A 21,357-nucleotide genomic window follows, 5' to 3' on the forward strand; every position below is an offset into this window, starting at 1 on the left:
GGTATGTTCAGAAAGTAAGTGTACTAGATTTTTATACGTTTTTAGGAAAGTATATTTGAAAAAATGGAGGATATTGTTAATACACTAGGTAACTATATTTCGACATAAGCCATTCTTTTCGGTGCCGGAGCCATGGCACAAGCTTCTTTATGCCCTCCTCAAAGAATAGTCCCGACAGCTCCTTCCCCCATTTCAGAACCTCTTTCTGCACCTGCTTGTCAGTCGAAAATTTAATTCCGCCCATATGTGCCTTCAGGAAGAGGAAAATATGATAATCTGAAGGTACCTAGTCAGGAGAATATGGGCTGTGGTTCAAAACATTCCAACCAAATGAATCAAAGATCATTTCGTGGCAAAGGCTGTGAGATGACGGGTGTTGTGATGCACACTCACCTTATCAGCATTTCCCGCCTTCTGTTCTGAATGCTATTTTTTTTCGCAATATTGTTGTACATTGGTGGTCTCCCTGAGGCAGAAATTAGACAAAAATGATGCCTTTTCGGCTCCAAAACACTGTAGCTATTTTTTTCCGACTGCTATTGTGGTTTTGAGATTTTTTGGCAGATAGGATACTGATGGCTGTCTTTTTGTATCAGCCATGTAAATAGTCACTCAAGAAACACTCAGGCATTATAGGCCTGATTTTTCTTGTGATGCTCTGTCAGCTGGAAAATTTCGAAAATTGTGGTAAGTTCCTATGGAGTCAAACTGCTGAGGTCATTGGTACTTAGACTTACACAGTAGTTAATCTAGGTAGCTAAAACTAACTAACGACAACGACACACACACACACACACACACACACACACACACACACACACACACACACACACACACGCGCGCGTGCGCCAGGAGGACGACTCGAACCTTCGACGGGGGGAGCTGTGCGGCTCCGGGCTCTGTCAGTTGGTTTGGGGCCTGTCTTGCCTACAGTTTCGGTGTGCCTGTTCATGCAAGTGTCTCGTATAAGAGACTTCTGGAGAGCTGTGGAAACATTGCAGAAATTTTATCCACTGTCAGTTGGGGCTCTTCACGAACAATTACCTCAAATTTTTTGCACCAACTCATCAGTCTTCCACTCCTCTGTTCATCATGAACATTTGTTATGCCTCCATTAAATTTCCTACACCACTTAAATGCACTTGTTCTGTTCATAACCTCTTCGCTGTAAATCATCTCAATTCGCGAAGAAAGAAAGAAAAAAAAGTGTTACTCCTTCTGCGAGTTGGAAGAGGATCACAACCAGCATGTGGCTCACACTTGGAGGGATTTCTTAACGACATCTTTCACGCAACTGGATACCACAACGTTGGTTTACGCACTCCCGTGTTCCAGCGATGCTCGCTCTGGTCAAGGGATCCCCCTCTACCACTCATTGTTGCCAACACTCTAAAACAGAAGCACACCCCTTTATGGTCACAGTACACTTACTTTCTGAAAACACCTTGTTTATACCAAATAAGCTGTGGAGGTCCGCTAATTGAACGTGCGAGACTGTAGGCCGCGTGCGTCGTGTGGTGCGGCAGGTGTGCATGGTGGGCGCGGTGGTGGCGGCGGCGGGCATGTCTGCGTCGGCGTGGGCGCACTCGATGGCGCAGCTGCTGGTGTCGTTCGGCGTGGTGGCGGGCGCGGGGCTGGCGCTGTGCTACGTGGCGGCCGTGGTGACGGTGGCGCTGCACTTCCGGCGGCGGCGCGCGCTCGCCCACGGGGCTCGCCGTCTGCGGCTCGGGCAATGGGCACGCTCGCCTTCGCGCCGCTGTCGGCGCGCCTGCTCGAGTCCCTCGCTGGCGGCCCACCGCGCTCGCGCTCGCCGCCCTCTTCCTGCACATCGCAGTCTGCGGCGCGCTCATGCGGCCACCTCGTAAGTTGCTCTCAACTTGCTACAGCTGGAGACCATAACGAAGTGGTATTTCATTTTATTTACTGCAATATTTAAAGACCAGTCGCCTAGTATTTTAAAAGCAGGCATAGGCATCTGCAAGGAGGTGGGAGGGAGGGGCCAAATACTCTACTGGGCTTTAAAATTGCCACACTACGAAGATGACATGCTACAGACGCGAAATTTAACCGACAGGAAGAAGATGCCGCGAAATACAAATGATTAGCTTTTTCAGAGCATTCACGCAAGTTTGGCGCCGGTGGAGACTTCTGCAACGTGCTGACACGAGGAAAGTTTCCAGCCGATTTCTCACACACAAACCAGCAGTTCACCGGTGTTGCCTGGTGAAACGTTGTTGTGATGCCTCGTGTGAGGAGGGAAATGTGTACCATCACGTTTCCGAGTTTGATAATGGTCAGATTGTAGCCTATCGCGATTGCGACATTGCTGCTCGCGTTGGTAGAGATCCGATGACTGTTAGCAGAATATGGAATCGGTGGGTTCAGGAAGGTAATACGGAACGCCGTGATGGATCCCGACAGCCGGTCGTATCACTAGCAGTTCGAGATGACAGGCATCTTATCTGCATGGCTGTAATGATCGTGCAGCCACGTCTCGATCCCTGAGTCAACAGATGGGGACATTTGCAAGACAACAACCATCTGCACGAACAGTATGACGACGTTTGCAGCAGCATCGACTATCAGCTCTGAGACTGTGCTGCGTTTATCCTTGACGCTGCATCACAGACAGGAGCGCCTGTGATGGCGTACTTGACGACGAACCTGGGTGCACGAATGGCAAAACGTCATTTTTTTGGATGAATCCAGGTTTGTTTACAGCATCATGATGGTCGCATCCTTGTTTGGCGACATCGCGGTGAACGCACATTGGAAGCGTGTATTCGTCATCGCCATACTGGCGTATCACCCGGCGTTATGGTATGGGGTCACGTCTGTCACCTCTTGTTCGCATTGACGACACTTTGAACAGTGGATGTTACATTTCAGATGTCTTAAGGACTCGTGGCTCTACCCTTCATTTGATCCCAGCGAAACCCTACATTTCAGCAGGATGATGAACGACCACATGTTGCAGGTCCTGTACGGGCATTTCTAGATACAGAAAGTGTTTGACTGCTGCCTGGCCAGCACATTCTCCACATCTCTCACCAATTGAAAACGTCTGGTCAATGGTGCCGAGCAACTGGCTCATCACAATACACCAGTCACTACTGTTGATGAACTGTGGTACTGTGTTAAAGCTGCATGGGCAGCTGTACCTGTACCCGCCATCCAAGCTGTGTTTAACTCAATGCCCAGGCGTATCAAGGCCGTTATTACGGCCAGAGGTGGTTGTTCTGGGTACTGATTTCTCAGGATTTATGCACCCAAATTGTGTGAAAATGTAATCACATGTCAGTTTTAGTATAATATATTTGTCCAATGAATACCCATTTATTACTTGTATTTCTTCTTGGTGTAGTAATTTTAATGGTCAGTAGTGTAGGGCACCCTTTGCACCCCCCCCCCCCCCCCCCGTCCTACCTCCCCAGAATCTGGTGTACAGACATGTGGTACTCATTACTAACCAATGATTGGAACATTACTAAAGTGCTTGATTCTAAACTGCTAAGAGTAATGGGCAGTATCGTGCTTCAAGTACTGTGTGAAAAACTTCCTGCAGATTAAAACTGTGTGCCAGATCAAGACCCAAACTTGGGACCTTTGCATTGTGGGCAAGCACTCTACTGACTGAGCTACCTGAGCACAACTCGCGACCCGTCCTCACTGCTTCACTTCCGCCAGCACCTCATTTCCTACCTTCCAAACTTCACAGCAGCTCTCCTGCGAAACACTCAGGCTAGCACTCCTGGAAGAAAGGATATTGTGGAGGACATGGCTTAGCCACAACCTGGGGAATGTTTCCAGAAGTTTCGCATGAAAGCTTCTGTGAAGTCTGGAAGCTATGAGATGATATACTGGTGGAAGTAAAGCTGTGAGGACGGGTTGTGTGTCATGGTTGGGTAGCTCAATTGGAGCACTTGCCCGTGTAAGTCAAAGGTCTGTAGTTCAAATCTCGGCCCGACACACAGTTCCCATCTGCCAGGAAGTTTCATATCAGCGCACACTCCACTGCAGAGTGAAAATTCAATGCGAGCACACTATAATTTACATCTGTTTGGTCGTCACATTCTTCGCAGGATATATTGGCATTTTCTTGGCACAATGGTGTTTGAGATAGTTACACAGTTAAGACGAATGCAAACCATTGCAGAGAGGAAAACTACACCCACAAACTTTTCTGTCACTTCACCACAGAGCCCTTATCGAGATGTAGGTGAGGACCAGCCCCAACATCTCGATGTGATTTCCAGACATCATATCTGCCAAACATCCATCCCAAATCCCAAAAAGATACCCACGTCCTCTTCCTGCACAGTATAATTATAACAGTAGTTTACCATCTGTCTACATACAAAGAAGACTCCCTGATGGTTTATTGACTCTGCATTCAGCTAAACACAGCAGTTATTGCAGTTTACTATGAAGAACTCAGCTATGCTAATGTACAGTGTATCTATGGATGCAAATGCATCACACTGGAAGAGAGAGAAAAAGACCCTTCTCAGGTGAAAAGACGTTGTCTCCAGGAGCTGGATTCTTCTCAGTCTATGGGGTATAACATTACGCAACATGCAATCAATATGTACATGTAGCACCAAATTTCCCAGTCAAGCTGGCTTGGCTGCATAGTAGACTGCGGAGACAAAGACCGCTTCGGTCCTGGTCGTAGGCTTTAAAAGTTGACCATAGCTGTCATTTCAGAGTCATTTTGTGATGTTTGCAACGACTGTCTAGTCAAAGAATAAAAAAAAAAGTCACTTGGAAAATACATTTCGCTCTACTTCAATTATGCTAGTCAACATTAAACAGTAGAAATCATGAAAATTGTGTAATAAATGCATTTATCTGTACAAATGTGAAATTGTATAAGCAAACGAGTTGTTATAGATGGCACCATAGTTCAATAAGAGTATTTCATAGTTTCTTGTTATACACTTTGTAGAGACTTAATGTTGCATTTTTGCTAGTTACTTTGTTGCTATCCAACAGACTTTTTCAATGATTCTTATTGTTTTTGTTTCTGAGTTCTAGTTTTAGTTTTTAACCTCACATTATTGGAGAATGAATAAAAACTTCTTGGACACCTTGGATTTAATCATGAGGATTTAATTTCAGATCATTCACCAAGAGACTAATAGAATATGAACACCACTTAGACATCAAAGCTATCCATCTTAAAAATTTTGAGAAACAACCATCAAATTTATTTCCTGGGACACAATATGTTCTAAAATCACCAAATCATTTCCATGCACAAATAGCAATTTTACAATCTTTCCTCCCTCTGGGATAAATTTTTGCAGACACTTGTCACAGCAGGTTGTACATTTTCCAATTTTATATACAGGGTGAGTCACTAACTGTTGCCACCAAGAATAACTACGAAAGTACAACAGTAGCTGGAAAGTTCTTGGGACAAATGTTGCATGGGACAACAGGGACCATAATATGACGTTGGTTTTTTGTTGTTAGTTAGGGTTGCTTCAGAGATATGGTCAACCTATTTTCTGGTAGCGGCTATTGAGATGAATCCAGCGATGTGTAACAGTAAGGTCTTTGAAGATCAACAAAGATCAAAAAGGTTGCATGAATGTCCATTTACAGAAGGTATTCGAAGTGATGACCATTGGTATCAACGCAGTGCTGCAATCTTCGTATCTTGATTGAGTTGTACTCCTTATCACTTCAGCACTTATCAAAGCACAGGCTGTAACAATTCTCTCTCATACGTCATGCAAATAGTAAATATTTGCCGAATACTAATGTGCCATTGACCTGTGAACACCATTCGACAGTTTCAAAATACAACACTAATAGGAACGGTAAGACTAGTATTGTCGAATCAAGCTATTATGAATGATGTATTCTTTAGAAGAACAAGTCGATATGCTTCTCATTTATGGAGAATGCCAACAAAATTCAGTGAGAGCTAGAGACTTATACACTGAAAGATATGCTCAATGTACTCACCCTACACGTTGTACATCTAAGTATGTGTATGATAAATTGAGAACAACTGGATCTTTAATGCATAGGAAACAAATCCGGCAAAGGAAATTTACTAACAAGGAAACAGAAAATGGTAAGTTCGCGTCAAATCACAAGGAATCAGTCATGAGCTAGAGTAGTGTTGTTTGTGTTCTGCATTGCCAATAAATATCATCCTTACCATATCAGTCTTCACCAAGAATTAAGGTACGGATTGTATGCATCGCATTGTAGTCTGCCAATGGGCTCAACTTCAGATTCAGAGGGACGACACATTTATTAATTTTATTTTATTTACTGATTAGGCTACATACATGAACTACGGAAGTGTTAATTTGCATAACATGCATTATTGGGCAACTGAAAATCCATGTTGGCTGCGTCAAGTTGCACACCAAAACCCATGATCGGTTAATGTATGGTGTGGGATTCTAGAGGACAGAATTATAGGCCCCTATTTCATCAACGGAGATCTTAATGATAGGAAGTACACCAGATTTCTTCAGGAAACATTAGGTCTGTTATTGGAAGAAATACCTTTAGGAGCAAGGAACAGATTGTGGTATCAACACAATGGGTGTCTGGCACATTTTTTTGCTGATGGCTAAAAATGAATTGCAGAGACAATTCCCAAATCATCGGATTGGACACGGAGGAGATGTGTCGTGTCCAGCTTTTTCACCAGTCATATTATGGCCCCCGCTGTCTCGTGCAACTTTAGTCCTACAAATTTTTCAGCTCATACCATACTTTCGAAGTTATTCTTGGTGGCAATAGTTAGTGACTCACCCTGTATAATAATTACACTGTTCCACATTACTAGGAAAAATTATTTCAAGCAACAGAAACAAGAGTAATGATGACCTACAAAGAAAATTAAAGTATTTGAAGGAAATGGAGGGTGTAAAATAATGTGTGTTACTAATTTAGAACAAAACTAATACAAAGATAGGAAAGGGATAATCTTCAGGTTTTCTTTTGCTATTAAAATGAAATACAACATACAAATTATGGTTTGTGTCCTTGCTACTCCAGGTGGGAGGGCCTCAACAGAAGCAGAACCTGTCTCACCCAACGTAGCATACAAAATTATCTTCTTATATTACTAAATGAAACAAAATGGGGTGCAATTCAGTGCATGTTTCTGTGTGTGTGTGTGTGTGTGTGTGTGTGTGTGTGTGTGTGTGTGTGTGTGTGTGTGTGTGTGTGTGTGTGTGTGTTTGTTTCTACTGTCTAAGAACTAGTACTATTTATTACAAATTTAAGTGCTTGTGTGGGGCATACCAATTACACTACATGTGTTGCTATATCTAGACATGTGTATGCACTGTTGTGTTGTACGTTTCTGTGTGTGATGCTGTTCCCCTTAACCAATACCATAGGTGGGAGAGGGAGCCTCAGAACTCAAACGTCTAGCCTTGCCTTCCTCTATGGCAGACTCCTTAGATGTAATGATTGTCTCATTGTTTACATTTGTCATTATCCCATACATTACTTCCTTGTCATTGACTGCAGCTTAGATACATGGACCAATCATGTGCTATATCTGTTTTACTTCGTGTGTCTGCTTCTCCATCAGTGTCTGTGTCAGTATGGAGTGTGTGACCTTCTAATGATCTTGTTATTGTGTCCGTCAGAGATCTGCCATATGGATTTTCTTGTCTATAGACATCACACAGTGTTTCTTGAAAACTTGTCATTGATGTTGCCTAGAGCACACAATTTTTCTGGGTCCTGTAACATTTCTTTGGTGTTGTTATATTCTGTTACAGGTCTCATGTGTGTAAGTGTTACAATCTAATGCAACGTGTTAAGGATACCCATATGCCCTATATGTGCATATAGCTTATATGTGCATATAGGACTCTGCCTGAGGCTCAGTTGGCTTGTGTATGCTGGGTATGGACTGGGGCTGGTCAAAAAGTTAACCATGACATGGCTTCAGTCTGCATGATTCAACTTTAGTCATTCTGTAATTTGGGGAAGAAGAACTTCAATGGTCCTCATTGGTCGCCTCCTTCTCCCACTCCCATTGTCATGTCTCAAGATGCCAGCTGTTTGACACATGTCTACAATGTTTTCTCCTGTTACTTCATGGCCTTGTTGTGTCTGCCCTGTTTTAGCCAGTATGCTGATGCCCTGTGGCAGATAGTGATGTCAATGAAGCAAGTCCCTAGAACCACACACAAGACTTCTACTGATGTGGTGACTAAAGCACCCGACAATCTGAGTAGTATGCTCCTGTGTCCTTGCCGCACTGTTTGTTAGACACAGGCAGTGGGCCAGTGCACTTACTGCAAAAGTGTGTCCTCAAAGTATAGTGTCCTCAAAGCACTGGGGGGGGGGGGGGGGGGGGGGGACAGTTAGTGTTGCAAGATCATGCATTAGTTTCCTCGCATTGTCAGTGGTGAGGCTGGTGTGCACATTTGAAAGTAAGTCATTAATCAACATGCATTCGATTGTAGACCCTTACACTGAAGTTTCTTGGATGGGGATTTACTCCGGACATCAATGGAACAGTGATTCTGTCAAATTATTTGATAGTTAAAATTAAAGCATAAAACAGATCAAACCATTTTGTGTGGGTACATATAGCCTGTTCACTTTATCCATAGGTTTTTCTTTTCTGAGTACCGAATAAAGTCAAAAAATACTTTATCTCCTTTGGTAGGCAGTCTTTTCAATGTTACAAATGCTATTAAGTAAATATCGGTTAATCAGCTAGTGTTCTTATTTATACAGTGGCCTTTCCTTTGTCCAGTTAGTGTAAAACTGAACTGATCATTTGACTACAAATATGGAAAAACACTTGCCATAAATATATTCTTCATGTAACATTTGTATTGTCAAGAAAGCAAAGCAAAATAATAAAGAGGGTTTAAAAACACTAAAACCCATTACTAAGACTGCAAGATAAATAGGCTACCTTCTTATGTTAGCAGATGATATCACTCCCTCCCACAAATATATCAAAACTTTCTCACGAGAAAACCTTGACCTTGATGTTCTGTTTCATTCTATTGAGAACCTGTGTGAATGCAGCCAATTGAAATGCAACGTGGAGTCCTTTCTGTTCCATTCCATTATATGAATAGATCCTACCCGTTGTGCGTCATCTACTCAGTGAAGTCAGTGAAGGTCTATTCCTTTACGTCCTTTTTAAACAACTGATTTCACCTTGATCGACTACTCCTGGCAAGTTAGTCTACTGCAGTGCTCCTGGTGTATTTTTCCTGTATCGACTCCCTTGTCACAAGTGGTCATTTTTGTTTAAACATCAATGTCAAAATAGTGTGTGTTTAGAGTGCTGTCTACTGTAAAAGCAGTGTTACAGAGGACCACCCTTCTGACAAAATATTGAAATATACTAGTATCATTAAGAAACTAAGAATGATAGTAAGCATTTATAAATAACAGAAGCTAACTTCATAGTGATTGTTCTTGACAAAATGTATGATGAATCATCTTCACTGCTGAAGATGGAAGGAATAATTGGTGTCATATAAACATCAAAAATCGTCATTTATTAGCTCAAAACACACAGGCATGTGATAAGTACACACCATCAGTAGTACATCTTGACCAGAAAGTTACTCGTGTAAAACAGGATTTGAGTTTCCATTTACACAGTTCTTTGTTAATAGGTACAGTTTATGTGTTAACTGTAAGTTGACCAATTGACAGAGTGAGTTGCCGGGAGTGGAGGAAGCAAGCCCAGTGTCCACACTGGTGATGACAAATTGAGGAGTTGTGAGGGGGAACAAGCTCCATCTCCTCACACAGTGCATGCACCTTAATAACTCATCTTCCAAACTCCCACAAACAAACAAGTTGCACTGAGGTAAAAAATTTCTTAAATGTTTGTAATCAAAACTGAAATCTTCTTATGTACTGATGTATTTAATAAAGATATAAACTACAACAAGTATACACTTACCACAAGGAAAGAAAGCAGTAAAAAACATTGTGAAAGGCAACACTGTAAAGCTGTCCTCACATGTGACAAGTTAGCTGATAACTACATGGGGCTGTAAGAGTTTTGTGATGGCATTTTTTGTTGTTCCTTGTTGAGGAGGCATTGCCATACATGAAACATAAAATAAGTTGTGTGATACTTCGGCAAAATGTTGAACCAATAATAGGCATAATAAAATGGTGGGAACATGATTTGGTAGTTCAAGAATGTTTATATTTAGTTATTTTCATATTACAATGTGCCTGTTATGTTTAAGGCAACAGCACATTGGAGATCCATCAAAAATGCATTATTCTTTGCAGAATTTGTTATAACTAAATGTTGGCTGATGACACATTGATTTAAAGGCTTCAGGAGTGTTACATACTGTGGTGCCTACCATTCATGATTGCCAAGCACAGCGAGCCACAGTACTGTCATTTTTTGACCAAGTTGTGAACGTACAGCACAGTCCAAGAGTAGAGCATGCTGGTTCACTATGTGTGTGGTCACAGTACTGCGATTTGAGTAGTCGCCCAAGCAAAAGACTGTGTGAAGATGAAGATGCTGCTCCCACCAATTGTGGTCCCAGTTCTGATACTACTGCCGCATCATTGCCCGGCGAGCTCGATTCAGTGGCTTCCCATACCACTGTCTGACTACCACCTGACTATCTGCAGCCCTCTGGTTCATGCAGGTCAACACCAGCTTCTGTTGCAATGACATGTTGAAACAAAAGTAGTACACTGATGTTGTTGGCTAGTTAGACCAGTGCTATGCTGTGATATTGCTGACATCACTGTGCCACCACCCACCAACCCATACCAAGAGGGAGCTTATATACCATATCTGTATATCTCTTTACATCACCAGCTGAGAACGTGCACTGGCTGATTAGACAATGACATTGGTGACAGAATTCTGCCACAGCTCCAGTGTTATCTCCACTGTATAGTTGACACTGCCACAGTTTGAAGAGCTATTTCACATGTGTTAGCTGAACTGGCTGCCTGACCAGGTATGTGAACTCCTTGCAACTAAACAGTGACCTTCACTGAAACAACTGGCGACCCTCACTGACAGTGCCCTCACTGCAGCCCCACATTCTGAATGCTCGTTACACTTACTGATACCTCCCCTGACACAACTGCACCTCCAGCAGCACAGTGGACCGCAGTGTGTTGGCACCTGCCGCCTTGGTACCCACCGCTGGCAGGATTTCAGTCCAGATCGAAGCCTTCAAAGTGCAGCTATTTGCACTCCACGCCAGGCTAATTGCTGTTCCCACACCACCATGCCTTCACCAGCGTACCCAGGACCAATGTTATGCTGAAAAACCAACCAATGTTTGTTGGTAACAATGCACATTTGGCAAGCGAGCTTCCTGCTGTCACCCACTGTGCAACTGTTCACATGCCAGCAGCATCCGCAGGTGAGTGTGCACAGTGGCAGGGCAGGCTGCCTCAAAGTGCTTGACACTGAGTCTGACCTGTGTGTGTATCCAGGCATATAGCTCCCTGGGTGTCGACCAGCAAGTCCATTTGGCTGTCAGCTGACAACTATATGTCCACCACCACCACCACCACCACCACCACCACCACCACCACAGTTGTTTACCTAATGCAATTGGATGAGGACTGCACTGCACCTTCATCTGGCATTTCAGCATCACAGAAGTCATAGAGCCAATCTTTGGTGCTGATTTCTTAGTATGTTTTTGGCTCATCGCTGACTTTCCTGGCTCTCATTTCATCAATGGTGGCTCCAGTCTTTTAACCTTCAGGTTCTGCCATGCTGTGTAAAACTTTGTGCTGAAGTTCATCAACACTGTTGATGCAGGTCAGTACCAGCACCTTCTTGACCATTTCCCAGCCATCACATGCCTGCCTGGAGAAACAAGAAATGTACAGTGCGGCACAGCCCATTACATCTCCACCTGGTTTGGTCCTCCAGTTTTTGTCAGACTATGACAAATCACACTGGAGTGATTGGATGTGGCTTAAATCAAATTCAGGGTAATGCTTCAGACATCTGGTCCTCTTCTCTCCATCTTGTACCAAAGGATGACGCATCCTGGCACCCCTTTGGTGACTACTATGCTCTTAATGCAACGTGCCATCCTGGACAGACACCTAGTCCTAAACCTTCAGAACATCAACCATGTGGTGCTTCTGTGTGTGGTGACAACCATCTCATCGCAAAGCACAGCCAGCCACAGTACTGCCATTTGTAAACCAAGTTGCAAATATGCGAACTTGCAGCACAGGCAGAAATACAGTGCTGCTAAAAGCCTTAGGCAACCTATTAGCTTTCAGCATAGTCTACGGTGGGGTGCTGCTGCTACTAGGTGGATAGGCCAGTCAACATAAACACAAAAATACAGGACCCAATAATAGTATTTGCTAGTGTGGCACTCGATTCCTACTGACGGTAGTGTTGTCCCACAGTGTGCCTAATTTTGGAAGCTCGGCAGGGATACGTAGCAGAGAAAATTGTCATCCATCTGCTGTAACTTCACTAGATCCATATTCAACTACAAACCAAAATGCACATGTAAGTGTGCTGGTTTGTGCGTGCTGTTACAGTGCTGTAATTTCAGTGGCTGCTCAAGTGATGGATTGTGTAGTGCTATCAGTTGAAGCTTCTGCAACAAAATATGTCATTGACTGCTGTAGTTGCTCAGGTCATGGATTGTGTACAGTGGTTTTTACTGAGTGGCTACTTGTACGACAGACCCTGCTCAGTATAATAATGGACACTCCTATGACTGGTAATTTTTTCTGAGTGTGTGGTGCCAGAACATGCCCATTCTGCATACAATGTAAATTTCCCCAAAGTGTAATAAAATGTTGTCTGTTATAGTAATCCATCATAATAGTTAGGGACACTGAGCTACAAAGTACTATGTAGCTGGTTAGCATTCTCTTGTATTTAATGTTTTTTATTCATCTTCATGTTTTACTAAAGGTTGAGAGACTTCCTTATTAATGTAATGGAAATATTTTCTGTAAAATTTGATCTTATCTAAATAAGTGTGCTATTTTAAGAGGAAGGCTTTAAGTTTGTGAGTTGATCTTGTTACTGACTGGGTATTTAACTTTCCTTTCTCTCATAACAAGTTCATGGATATTGAATTTTTAATTTATGTTTTTATTACATGCCACATTGTCTCTGGCAGTGTAAATTTGGAGCTACCGATTTCTCCACATTTTGTCACATTTGCAGGTCATCCTGCATATCACTAGTTTTTGTTTTGTTTGATCATAACTCTACGGTAGGCATAATCGCAAGCAAACATTCTCACAGAGCTTCGGATGTTGTCCACTAGATCACTCACTGGCCACTGTGGGTGAGTGGTTCTAGGCGCTTCAGTCCGGAACCGCACTGCTGCTACAGTCGCAGGTTCGAATCGTGTCTCGGGCACGGATGTGTGTGTTGTCCTTAGGTTAGTTAGGTTTAAGTAGTTCTAAGTCTAGGAGACTGATGACCTCAGATGTTAAGTCCCATAGTGCTTAGAGCCATTTGAACCACTAGATCATTCACGTATATTTTAAACTGGAATAACCACATGGTTGTCTCCCTAAGTTACTTATGCACTGAAGTGCCAAAGAAACTGGTATAGGCCTGCATATTCAAATACAGAGATATGTAAACAGACAGCATATGGCACTGCTGTCAGCAACACTTACATAAGACAACAAGTGTCTGGTGCACTTGTAACTGTAGTTACTGCTGCTACAATGGTAGGTCATAAAGATGTGTGTTTGAACGTGGTGATATAGTTGGTGCATGGGCTATGGTACATCTGACTCATCTCCAAGGTAGCGGTGACATGGGGGATTTTCGCATACAACTATTTCATGAGTGCACCGTGAATATCAGGAATATGGTAAAACATCAAATCTGACATCGCTGCGACCTGAAAAAGATCCTCCAAGAAATGAACCAATGACAACTGAAGAGAATAATTCAGCGTGACAGAAGTGGAACCCTTCCACAAATTGCTGCATATTTCAATGCTAGGCCATCAAAAAGTGTCATTGTGTGAACCATTAAACGAAACATCATTGATATGGGCTTTTGGAGCTGAAGGCCCACACGTGTACCCTTAATGATTGCATGACAAAAAGCTTTACATCTGGCCTGGGCCTGTCAGTATCAACATTGGATTGTTGATGACTGGAGTCATCTTGCCTGTTTAGATGAGTCTCATATAAACTTCTATTGAGTGGATGGACGTGTACGGGTATGGAGACTCATGAGTCTATGGACACTGCATGTCAGCAGGGGGCTGTTCAAGCTGATGGAGGCCCTGTAATGGTGTGGAGCATATGAAGTTGGAGTGATATGGGACTCCTAGATAAGACTGACTCTGACAGGTGACACATACGTAAACATCGTGTCTGATCACCTGCATCCATTCATGTTCATAGTGCATTCCGACAGACTTTGGCAATTCCAGCAGGACAATGTGACACCCCACATGTCTAAAATTGCTACAGAGTGGCTCCAGGAACACACTTCCACTGGCCTCCAAACTCCCTAACCATGAACATTATTGAGCATATCTGGGATACCTTGCAACATGCTGTTAAGAAGAGATCTCATACTCTTACAGATTTGTGGATAACACGGCAGGATTCATTGTGTCACTTCCCTCCAGCACTTCAGGCATTAGTAGAGTCCGCGCCATGCCATGTTGTGGCACTTCTGCATGCTTGTTAGGGCCTACATGACATTACATGACATTAAGCAGGTATACCAATGTTTTTGGTTCTTTAGTGTACCTTGATTGATTTTTGTCCCATGAATTCCTAGATGTTATCAGATTCTTGGTAAGCTTGTGACTAAATGCAATGTAGAACTGTGTCAAATACCTAGCAGATGTTGATACACATGGCATCAATCTGGGTGCCCTTGTCTGTATGTAGTTGAGGACTGGAGTGAACTGCATTTCAAAAAATCTGTTTATGGAATCTGTGTTGATTTTTAGAGATTTTGTTGCTTTCCAAAAAGGTTATAGTGTATGAGCAAAAATGTTCCATAATTCAACAAAAAGCTGACATCAGCAATACAGGCCTACAGTTACATGCTCCAGTCCCTACTTGAAAATGGGAATGGCCTTTGCATTTTCCCATACGGGCATTTTTTTGTTGATTTAAGATGAACTGTTCCTAGAAGGGCATGTAGTAGTTCCACATAACATGTTTAGAGTAGTGCTGGTATTTCACCTGGTTCAGATGCCATCTCATTGTTGAACAATTGTAGTTGGTTGTCACCTTAATATAAAGCCATGTCTTTTGGAGCCCTTCTTCATTTCTTTTGTGTCCTCAAGATATCCAGTGGTCATCTTCAAAGGGAAATGTGAAAAGATCTGCATGAATATAAAATAACTACTGTGCTTCTAATCTTGGCTTGTTTCTGTTGGTGTACTAAAACAGAAGTATATACAAATACAATATCTGAGAGATGTTTTAGCATAAGCAAAACTACCTATTTCTGAACATAGCAAGAGTTTTCAAATGGCTTGTTGATACAACAAAACCAGTTGTGTTAACTTTCCTGATGTCTTGAAGCTTTCCTGTTGACTATATGTAATAATCTATTATGATAAATTTTAGAACAGTTTATCTTCCATGTTGTGTGTCAACACATCCTATCATTCAAACCCTTTGAAGTGCTCTGAACAACTTAGAAAACAGGTGAGTTGCTGATGGTGAATTGTGTACTTCTCATTTTGCTGGCTGCATTAGATTTTGTGAACAGTTCGAAAAAATAATGCATTAAGTGATGGGCTGCATGCAGATATTATCTGCAATATTACTGATACATGTTTCTAGAGAGCTGATGGTTCCCTTTGGCTTCAGCAAATCTTATTTCAGTTTTACTGGAAGTTTCGGCTCTGAATGCTATTTTTACTTACATTATGTAGATTTGATCTATAGAAGCCTCCTTTCTCATGGTTTTCAGATATGGGTAGAGGGGAGGGGAGGGGAGGGGAGGGGGCTCGAGTGTGTGTGAAATTTGGTGGCTATTAAGTTAAGATTTCAATTCTCATCTACTACCACAGGAAGATAATTTAGATACTATTTTAACAGTGCACATTTGTTCACCTTTTTAATCCTTCAGTTGTCAGTAACATTCACATTTAACTAAGTTGCTACTGAAAGTGGTGTTACCAATATGTTGTACATTTAGAGCCTTGGCTAGTAAGTTTTTCAGATTTTCATTTATTTAACCCATTAACAGCCACTTTTATTAATTTCCTGAGAAATTATGTTTATTTGTGTAAGAGACTTGAACCTGACATACCACTTTTATCTACAGAATATGTTTTTCAGAAGTATAGCAGTTTCTTTAGAAAGCCCCAAATGGGGATCGTGGCAGATGACATGGAAAAAAAAGGAATAATTGGAAACAAATTTTATTTGCTATAATCCATTACAGTTATGTTTAGTTTTAATTATTTGGACATAAATTACATTACATTTCGTATGAGCTCAAGTTTTACATTTGTGTAAATAAAAAACTTATTGATGCCACTGTTCCATACATTCCATAGGTGAGCCTACTTTCCATTTTCTACATTGTTTTCTTACATTCCTTTTGCATGTCACACATCTTCTTTGTTTTCCTTTGCAGGTTCTTTCTAGATAATGCCACAGTGGATTTTTTTCTCACTGTTTCTGGAACAGGTTTCTTGGTCTTTTTCTGCAGTGATGGTACACCAAGATTCTTAGGATTAGAAATAAACTGTGTTTGTAGGTAGCCTCTAGTTATTTGCCTCCTAAACTCTAAAATGGCTATATTGCTTTTAACATGACAGTATAATACATAAGCATTTGCTACTGCAGTATCAATTATGTTTGTGAATATGAGAAAACCCCATTTCTTATCATGTATTTTTATTCTATATTTATTTGTATATCAGTCAAGTTCGTCCACTCCACTCATGAATTTATTGTAGAGATGTATACAGAGAGGCTGGGATATTAGCACATCTTTTCTCTCCAATCTGGACCATCTAATTACTTTCTTCTCTGGATATATTCCATGATGGTTTGACAAGACTCATACACATTTATTATCTTTCCATGCAGCACAGAATATTTTGTATTTTGACTTCAAATCCGTAATCAATAGCTCCACGAGGTTCCTCTCTGAATTCATTATCTGACTTAAGAGGGCATTTATTTACCCAGTTTGATCGAACTGTTCCTGTTGCTGCTACACTTTGGTCTGTTATGGTTTTCATTAGATCAAAACTATTGAAAAAATTATCAAAAAATAAAATGTGGTAGGAGGGATTGTTTACCATAGATATTTAGCTCATTACAACTGATGCCTCCAAACCTTGCACCTCACTGACATTGTTCCTTTTCCCAGTATACAATTCTGTATGAAAGCAGTATCCTATGATGTTTAAAGCTTTCCCGGCATACCGATTGTTCCATAAAAACACGGGAGCATTGTCGGATATTAGTAACGTCCTGTCACGATATTTTGGCGCAGAGTCTTCTGGCCATCTTCAGGTGAGTGCCACTGTAGTAGTACTGGCGAGTACGCGCTGAGCTCCGCTATTTAAAGCCATACTGAGGTGACATTGCGCATGCGCTGCTCAGCGTGCGCGTTCATAATGGCTCCGTGTTCTGCAACTCGCGCCCTCCACTGTGAAAGCCTGGCGTATCGGTATCAGGTCATTTTCCATCTTTATGCAGATAATTACGTTGACTACGAAGTTTCTCTGTAACAGGATCCCATGCAGAGTTTAGCTGACAACCGTTATCTCGATTGATGAGTGTCTCATTGTCAGACAGTCTTATTTCCACAGATTCATTGATAATCGAGCTCCAAAAGTTTGATGCATGGGCCAAAATTTTTGTGTAGTCGTAATTCACGGAATGGTCTGTGGAAATACAATGTTCGGCGATTGTGGACTTGGTGGGTTGGAGAAGGCAAGTATGCCGTTGGTGTTCCACAATGTGTTCCTGCACAGTTCGTGTTGTTTGCCCTATATATGATTTGCCGCATTCACATGGAATTTTGTAAACACCTGGTTTATGCAGACCCAGGTCGTCTTTAATGGATCCCATCAGTGACGAAATTTTGGAAGGAGGGCGAAAGATGATTCACTTGATACTTTCTCAATATTCTGCCTATCTGTAAAGAAATATTCCCAATAAATGGTAGATAAACAGTTGACCTGAAGGCCTCTTCCTCTTCCTTGTCCTGTCGTTTGTAGGTCGTCATCACTCTGTTCACTTGCCTAGGTGAAAAGCCATTCTTCAAAAATACTTTTTGCAGGTGTTCCAGTTCCGCTTGAAGACTGTCGGCGTCATAGATAGTATGGGCATGGTGGATCAAGGTTTTGAGAATGCCCATTGTTTGTGCTGGATGGTGGCAACTAGTAGCTTGTAGATACAGGTCTGTATGAGTGGGCTTTCTGTACACCGAGTGACCAAGTGTGCCATCACTCTTCCGTTGCACCAAGATGTCTAAAAATGGCAGACAACCATCTTTCTCTATCTCCATCTCCATGGTAAACTTTGTTTTCATGTATGGAGTTCATGTGACGTAAAAATTCTTGGAGACGGTCCTGACCATGAGGCCACACTATAAAAGTGTCGTCAACGTACCGCCAAAATACTGTCGGTTTAAAAGTGGCAGTCGAGTGCTCTCTCCTCAAAATCCTCCATAAAAAGATTGGCCACCAGGGGAGACGAAGGTCTCCCCATGGTGACACCATTCGATTATTTGTAAAACTCGTTAAATATGTAGAGGAGAGAGTGTGTTCAAACAACACTGTAATGTCTGCGCCAAACATATTGCCAATGAGGTGTAGTGAGTCCACCAGAGGCACCTTTGTGAACAGTGAAACCACATAAAGACTGACCAATAAGTCATTACATTGCAGTTGTAGTGATTGACTGAAGTCGACTGATAAAATCACCAGAATTCTTTATGTGATGTGCACACTTGCCTATCATTGGTTTGAGCAAAGATGCCAATAATTTTGCTAGGTCGTAGGTGGCTGTTCCAATGTTACTCACAACTGGACGTAATGGCACATTTTCCTTGTGGATCTTAGGCAGTCCATATAGCCTAGGTGGAACTGAACTGTTTGGTTTCAGTCTCTTGATGACCTCCTTCGGTATAGAACTATTTGATAAAAGTTCTGCTGTTTTTCACACCACTCGGCTTGTGGGATCCTTATCAATTTTGCGATATGTTGAATCACATAATAAAACATTAATCTTATTAATATAGTCATCCCTTGGTATGAGGACAGTAGCATTTCCTTTGTCACATTTTAAGACTACTGTATCCACATCTGCTCGTAAGTTATGGAGGGCTATCCTCTCCATGGGCGAGATGATCATCTTCATTGGTACACCCCTGGTCAATACACGGCAAGACTCTCGACGAACTTCCTCCACTTCATCTGTATCAAGACGGTGTACAGCTTCTTCGATGGCACTGATGAAATCCACTAGTGGCGGTGAAACAGGTGTGGGAGCAAAATTCAGTCCTTTTGCTAGCACAGACACAGTCGCGTCATCTAAAGTTTTCTCTGTCAAATTAACAACAGATCGTCGAGTTGGAACTTCCTGCTGCATCTGTTTAGAAAGTCTGTCAATCTTGGCAGTTTGCCTCGTCACAGCTTTATCATGGCTCCAGTTTGCTTTAGCCCATGTCACACCATCCACCCAGTCACACAACAGAGAAGATAGTCTTGCTGCCAATTCCAAATGTATGTGGAACATGTCCTTTGACACAGAATCCAATTCATGCCGAGTAAAATGAAACCTTTCTCTCACCAAAGCCATGCTTGCTTTACGTTTGATGTTTGCAGCAGTGGTATTTATGAAATGCACAATTTTGGCAAATGTTGGAATAATGCCCTTGTGTCTGCAATTTAATAAGAAAGCAATGAGCTCAGCAGCCTCGCTCTTCTTTCATGTAACTTGTCGAATCTTCAAATACATTCCATCACTTCCTCCCCGTAGAGTTGCTTGATGTGATGTTCAAAGCTTTCCCCGTGTTCCATAAAAACACGGGAGAATGGCTGGATATCCGTAACGTCCTGCCACGATATTTCGGCGCAGAGTCTTCTGGCCATCTTCAGGTGAGTGCCACTGTAGTAGTACTGGTGAGTACGCACTGAGCACCGCTATTTAAAGCCATACTGAGGTGACATTGCGCATGCGCTGCTCAGTGTGCGCGTTCATAATGGCTCCATGCGCTGCGCCTTGCTCCCTCCACTATGAAAGCCTGGTGTACGTTGACAACACTTTTATAGTGTGGCCCCATGGTCTGGACTGTCTCCAAGAATTTTTACGTCACATGAACTCCATACATGAAAACATAAAGTTTATGATGGAGATAGAGAAAGATGGTTGTCTGCCATTTTTAGACATCTTGGTGTGATGGAAGAGTGATGGCACACTTGGTCACTCGGTGTACAGAAAGCCCGCTTATACAGACCTGTATCTACAAGTTACTAGTTGCCACCATCCAGCACAAACAATGGGCATTCTCAAAACCTTGATCCACCATGCCCATACTATCTATGACGCCGACAGTCTTCAAGCGGAACTGGAACACCTGCAAAAAGTATTTTTGAAGAATGGCTTTTCACCTAGGCAAGTGAACAGAGTGATGACGACCTACAAACGACAGGACAAGGAAGAGGAAGAGGCCTTCAGGTCGACTGTTCATCTACCATTTATTGCGAATATGTCTTCACAGATAGGCAGAATATTGAGAAAATATCAAGTGAATCATCTTTCGCCCTCCTTCCAAAATTTCATCACTGGTGGGATCCGTTAAAGACGACCTGGGCCTGCGTAAACCAGGTGTTTACAAAATTCCGTGTGAATGTGGCAAATCATATATAGGGCAAACAACACGAACTGTGCAGGAACACATTGTGGAACACCAATGGCTTACTTGCCTTCTCCAACCCACCAAGTCCACAATCGCCGAACATTGTATTTCCACAGACCATTCCGTGAATTACGACTACACAAAAATTTTGGCCCATACATCAAACTTTTGGAGCTCGGTTATCAATGAATCTGTGGAAATAAGATTGTCTGACAACGAGACTCTCATCAATTGAGATAACAGTTATCAGCTAAACGCTGCTTGGAATCCTGTTATAGAGAAACTTTGTAGTTGACGTAATTATCTGCATAAAGATGGAAATCGACCTGACGCCAATATGCCAGGCTTTCACAGTGGAAGGCGCGAGGCGCAGTGCATGGAGCCGTTAAACGCGCACGCTGAGCAGCGCATGCGCAATGTCACCTCAGAAGGCTTTAAATAGTGGAGCTCAGTGCGTACTCGCCAGTACTACTACAGTGGCACTCACCTGAAGATGGCCAGAAGACTCTGCGCCGAAATAT

At 42.3% G+C, this 21,357-nt stretch overlaps 1 protein-coding gene across 1 annotated transcript in view; it reads left to right on the forward strand.

Annotated features, from left to right (window-relative positions):
- The window catches only part of LOC126161804 (monocarboxylate transporter 13-like), a 227,381-nt gene that overhangs the window by 156,704 nt on the left and 49,320 nt on the right, over positions 1-21,357 (forward strand). The window contains 2 exon segments of the mRNA XM_049917895.1: positions 1,527-1,703; positions 1,705-1,861. Of these exon segments, the coding sequence (XP_049773852.1) occupies positions 1,527-1,703; positions 1,705-1,861 (334 nt within the window).

The sequence above is a fragment of the Schistocerca cancellata genome, chromosome 2 (genome assembly GCF_023864275.1).
Source record: "Schistocerca cancellata isolate TAMUIC-IGC-003103 chromosome 2, iqSchCanc2.1, whole genome shotgun sequence".
In the NCBI taxonomy this organism is placed as follows: Eukaryota; Metazoa; Arthropoda; class Insecta; order Orthoptera; family Acrididae; genus Schistocerca; species Schistocerca cancellata.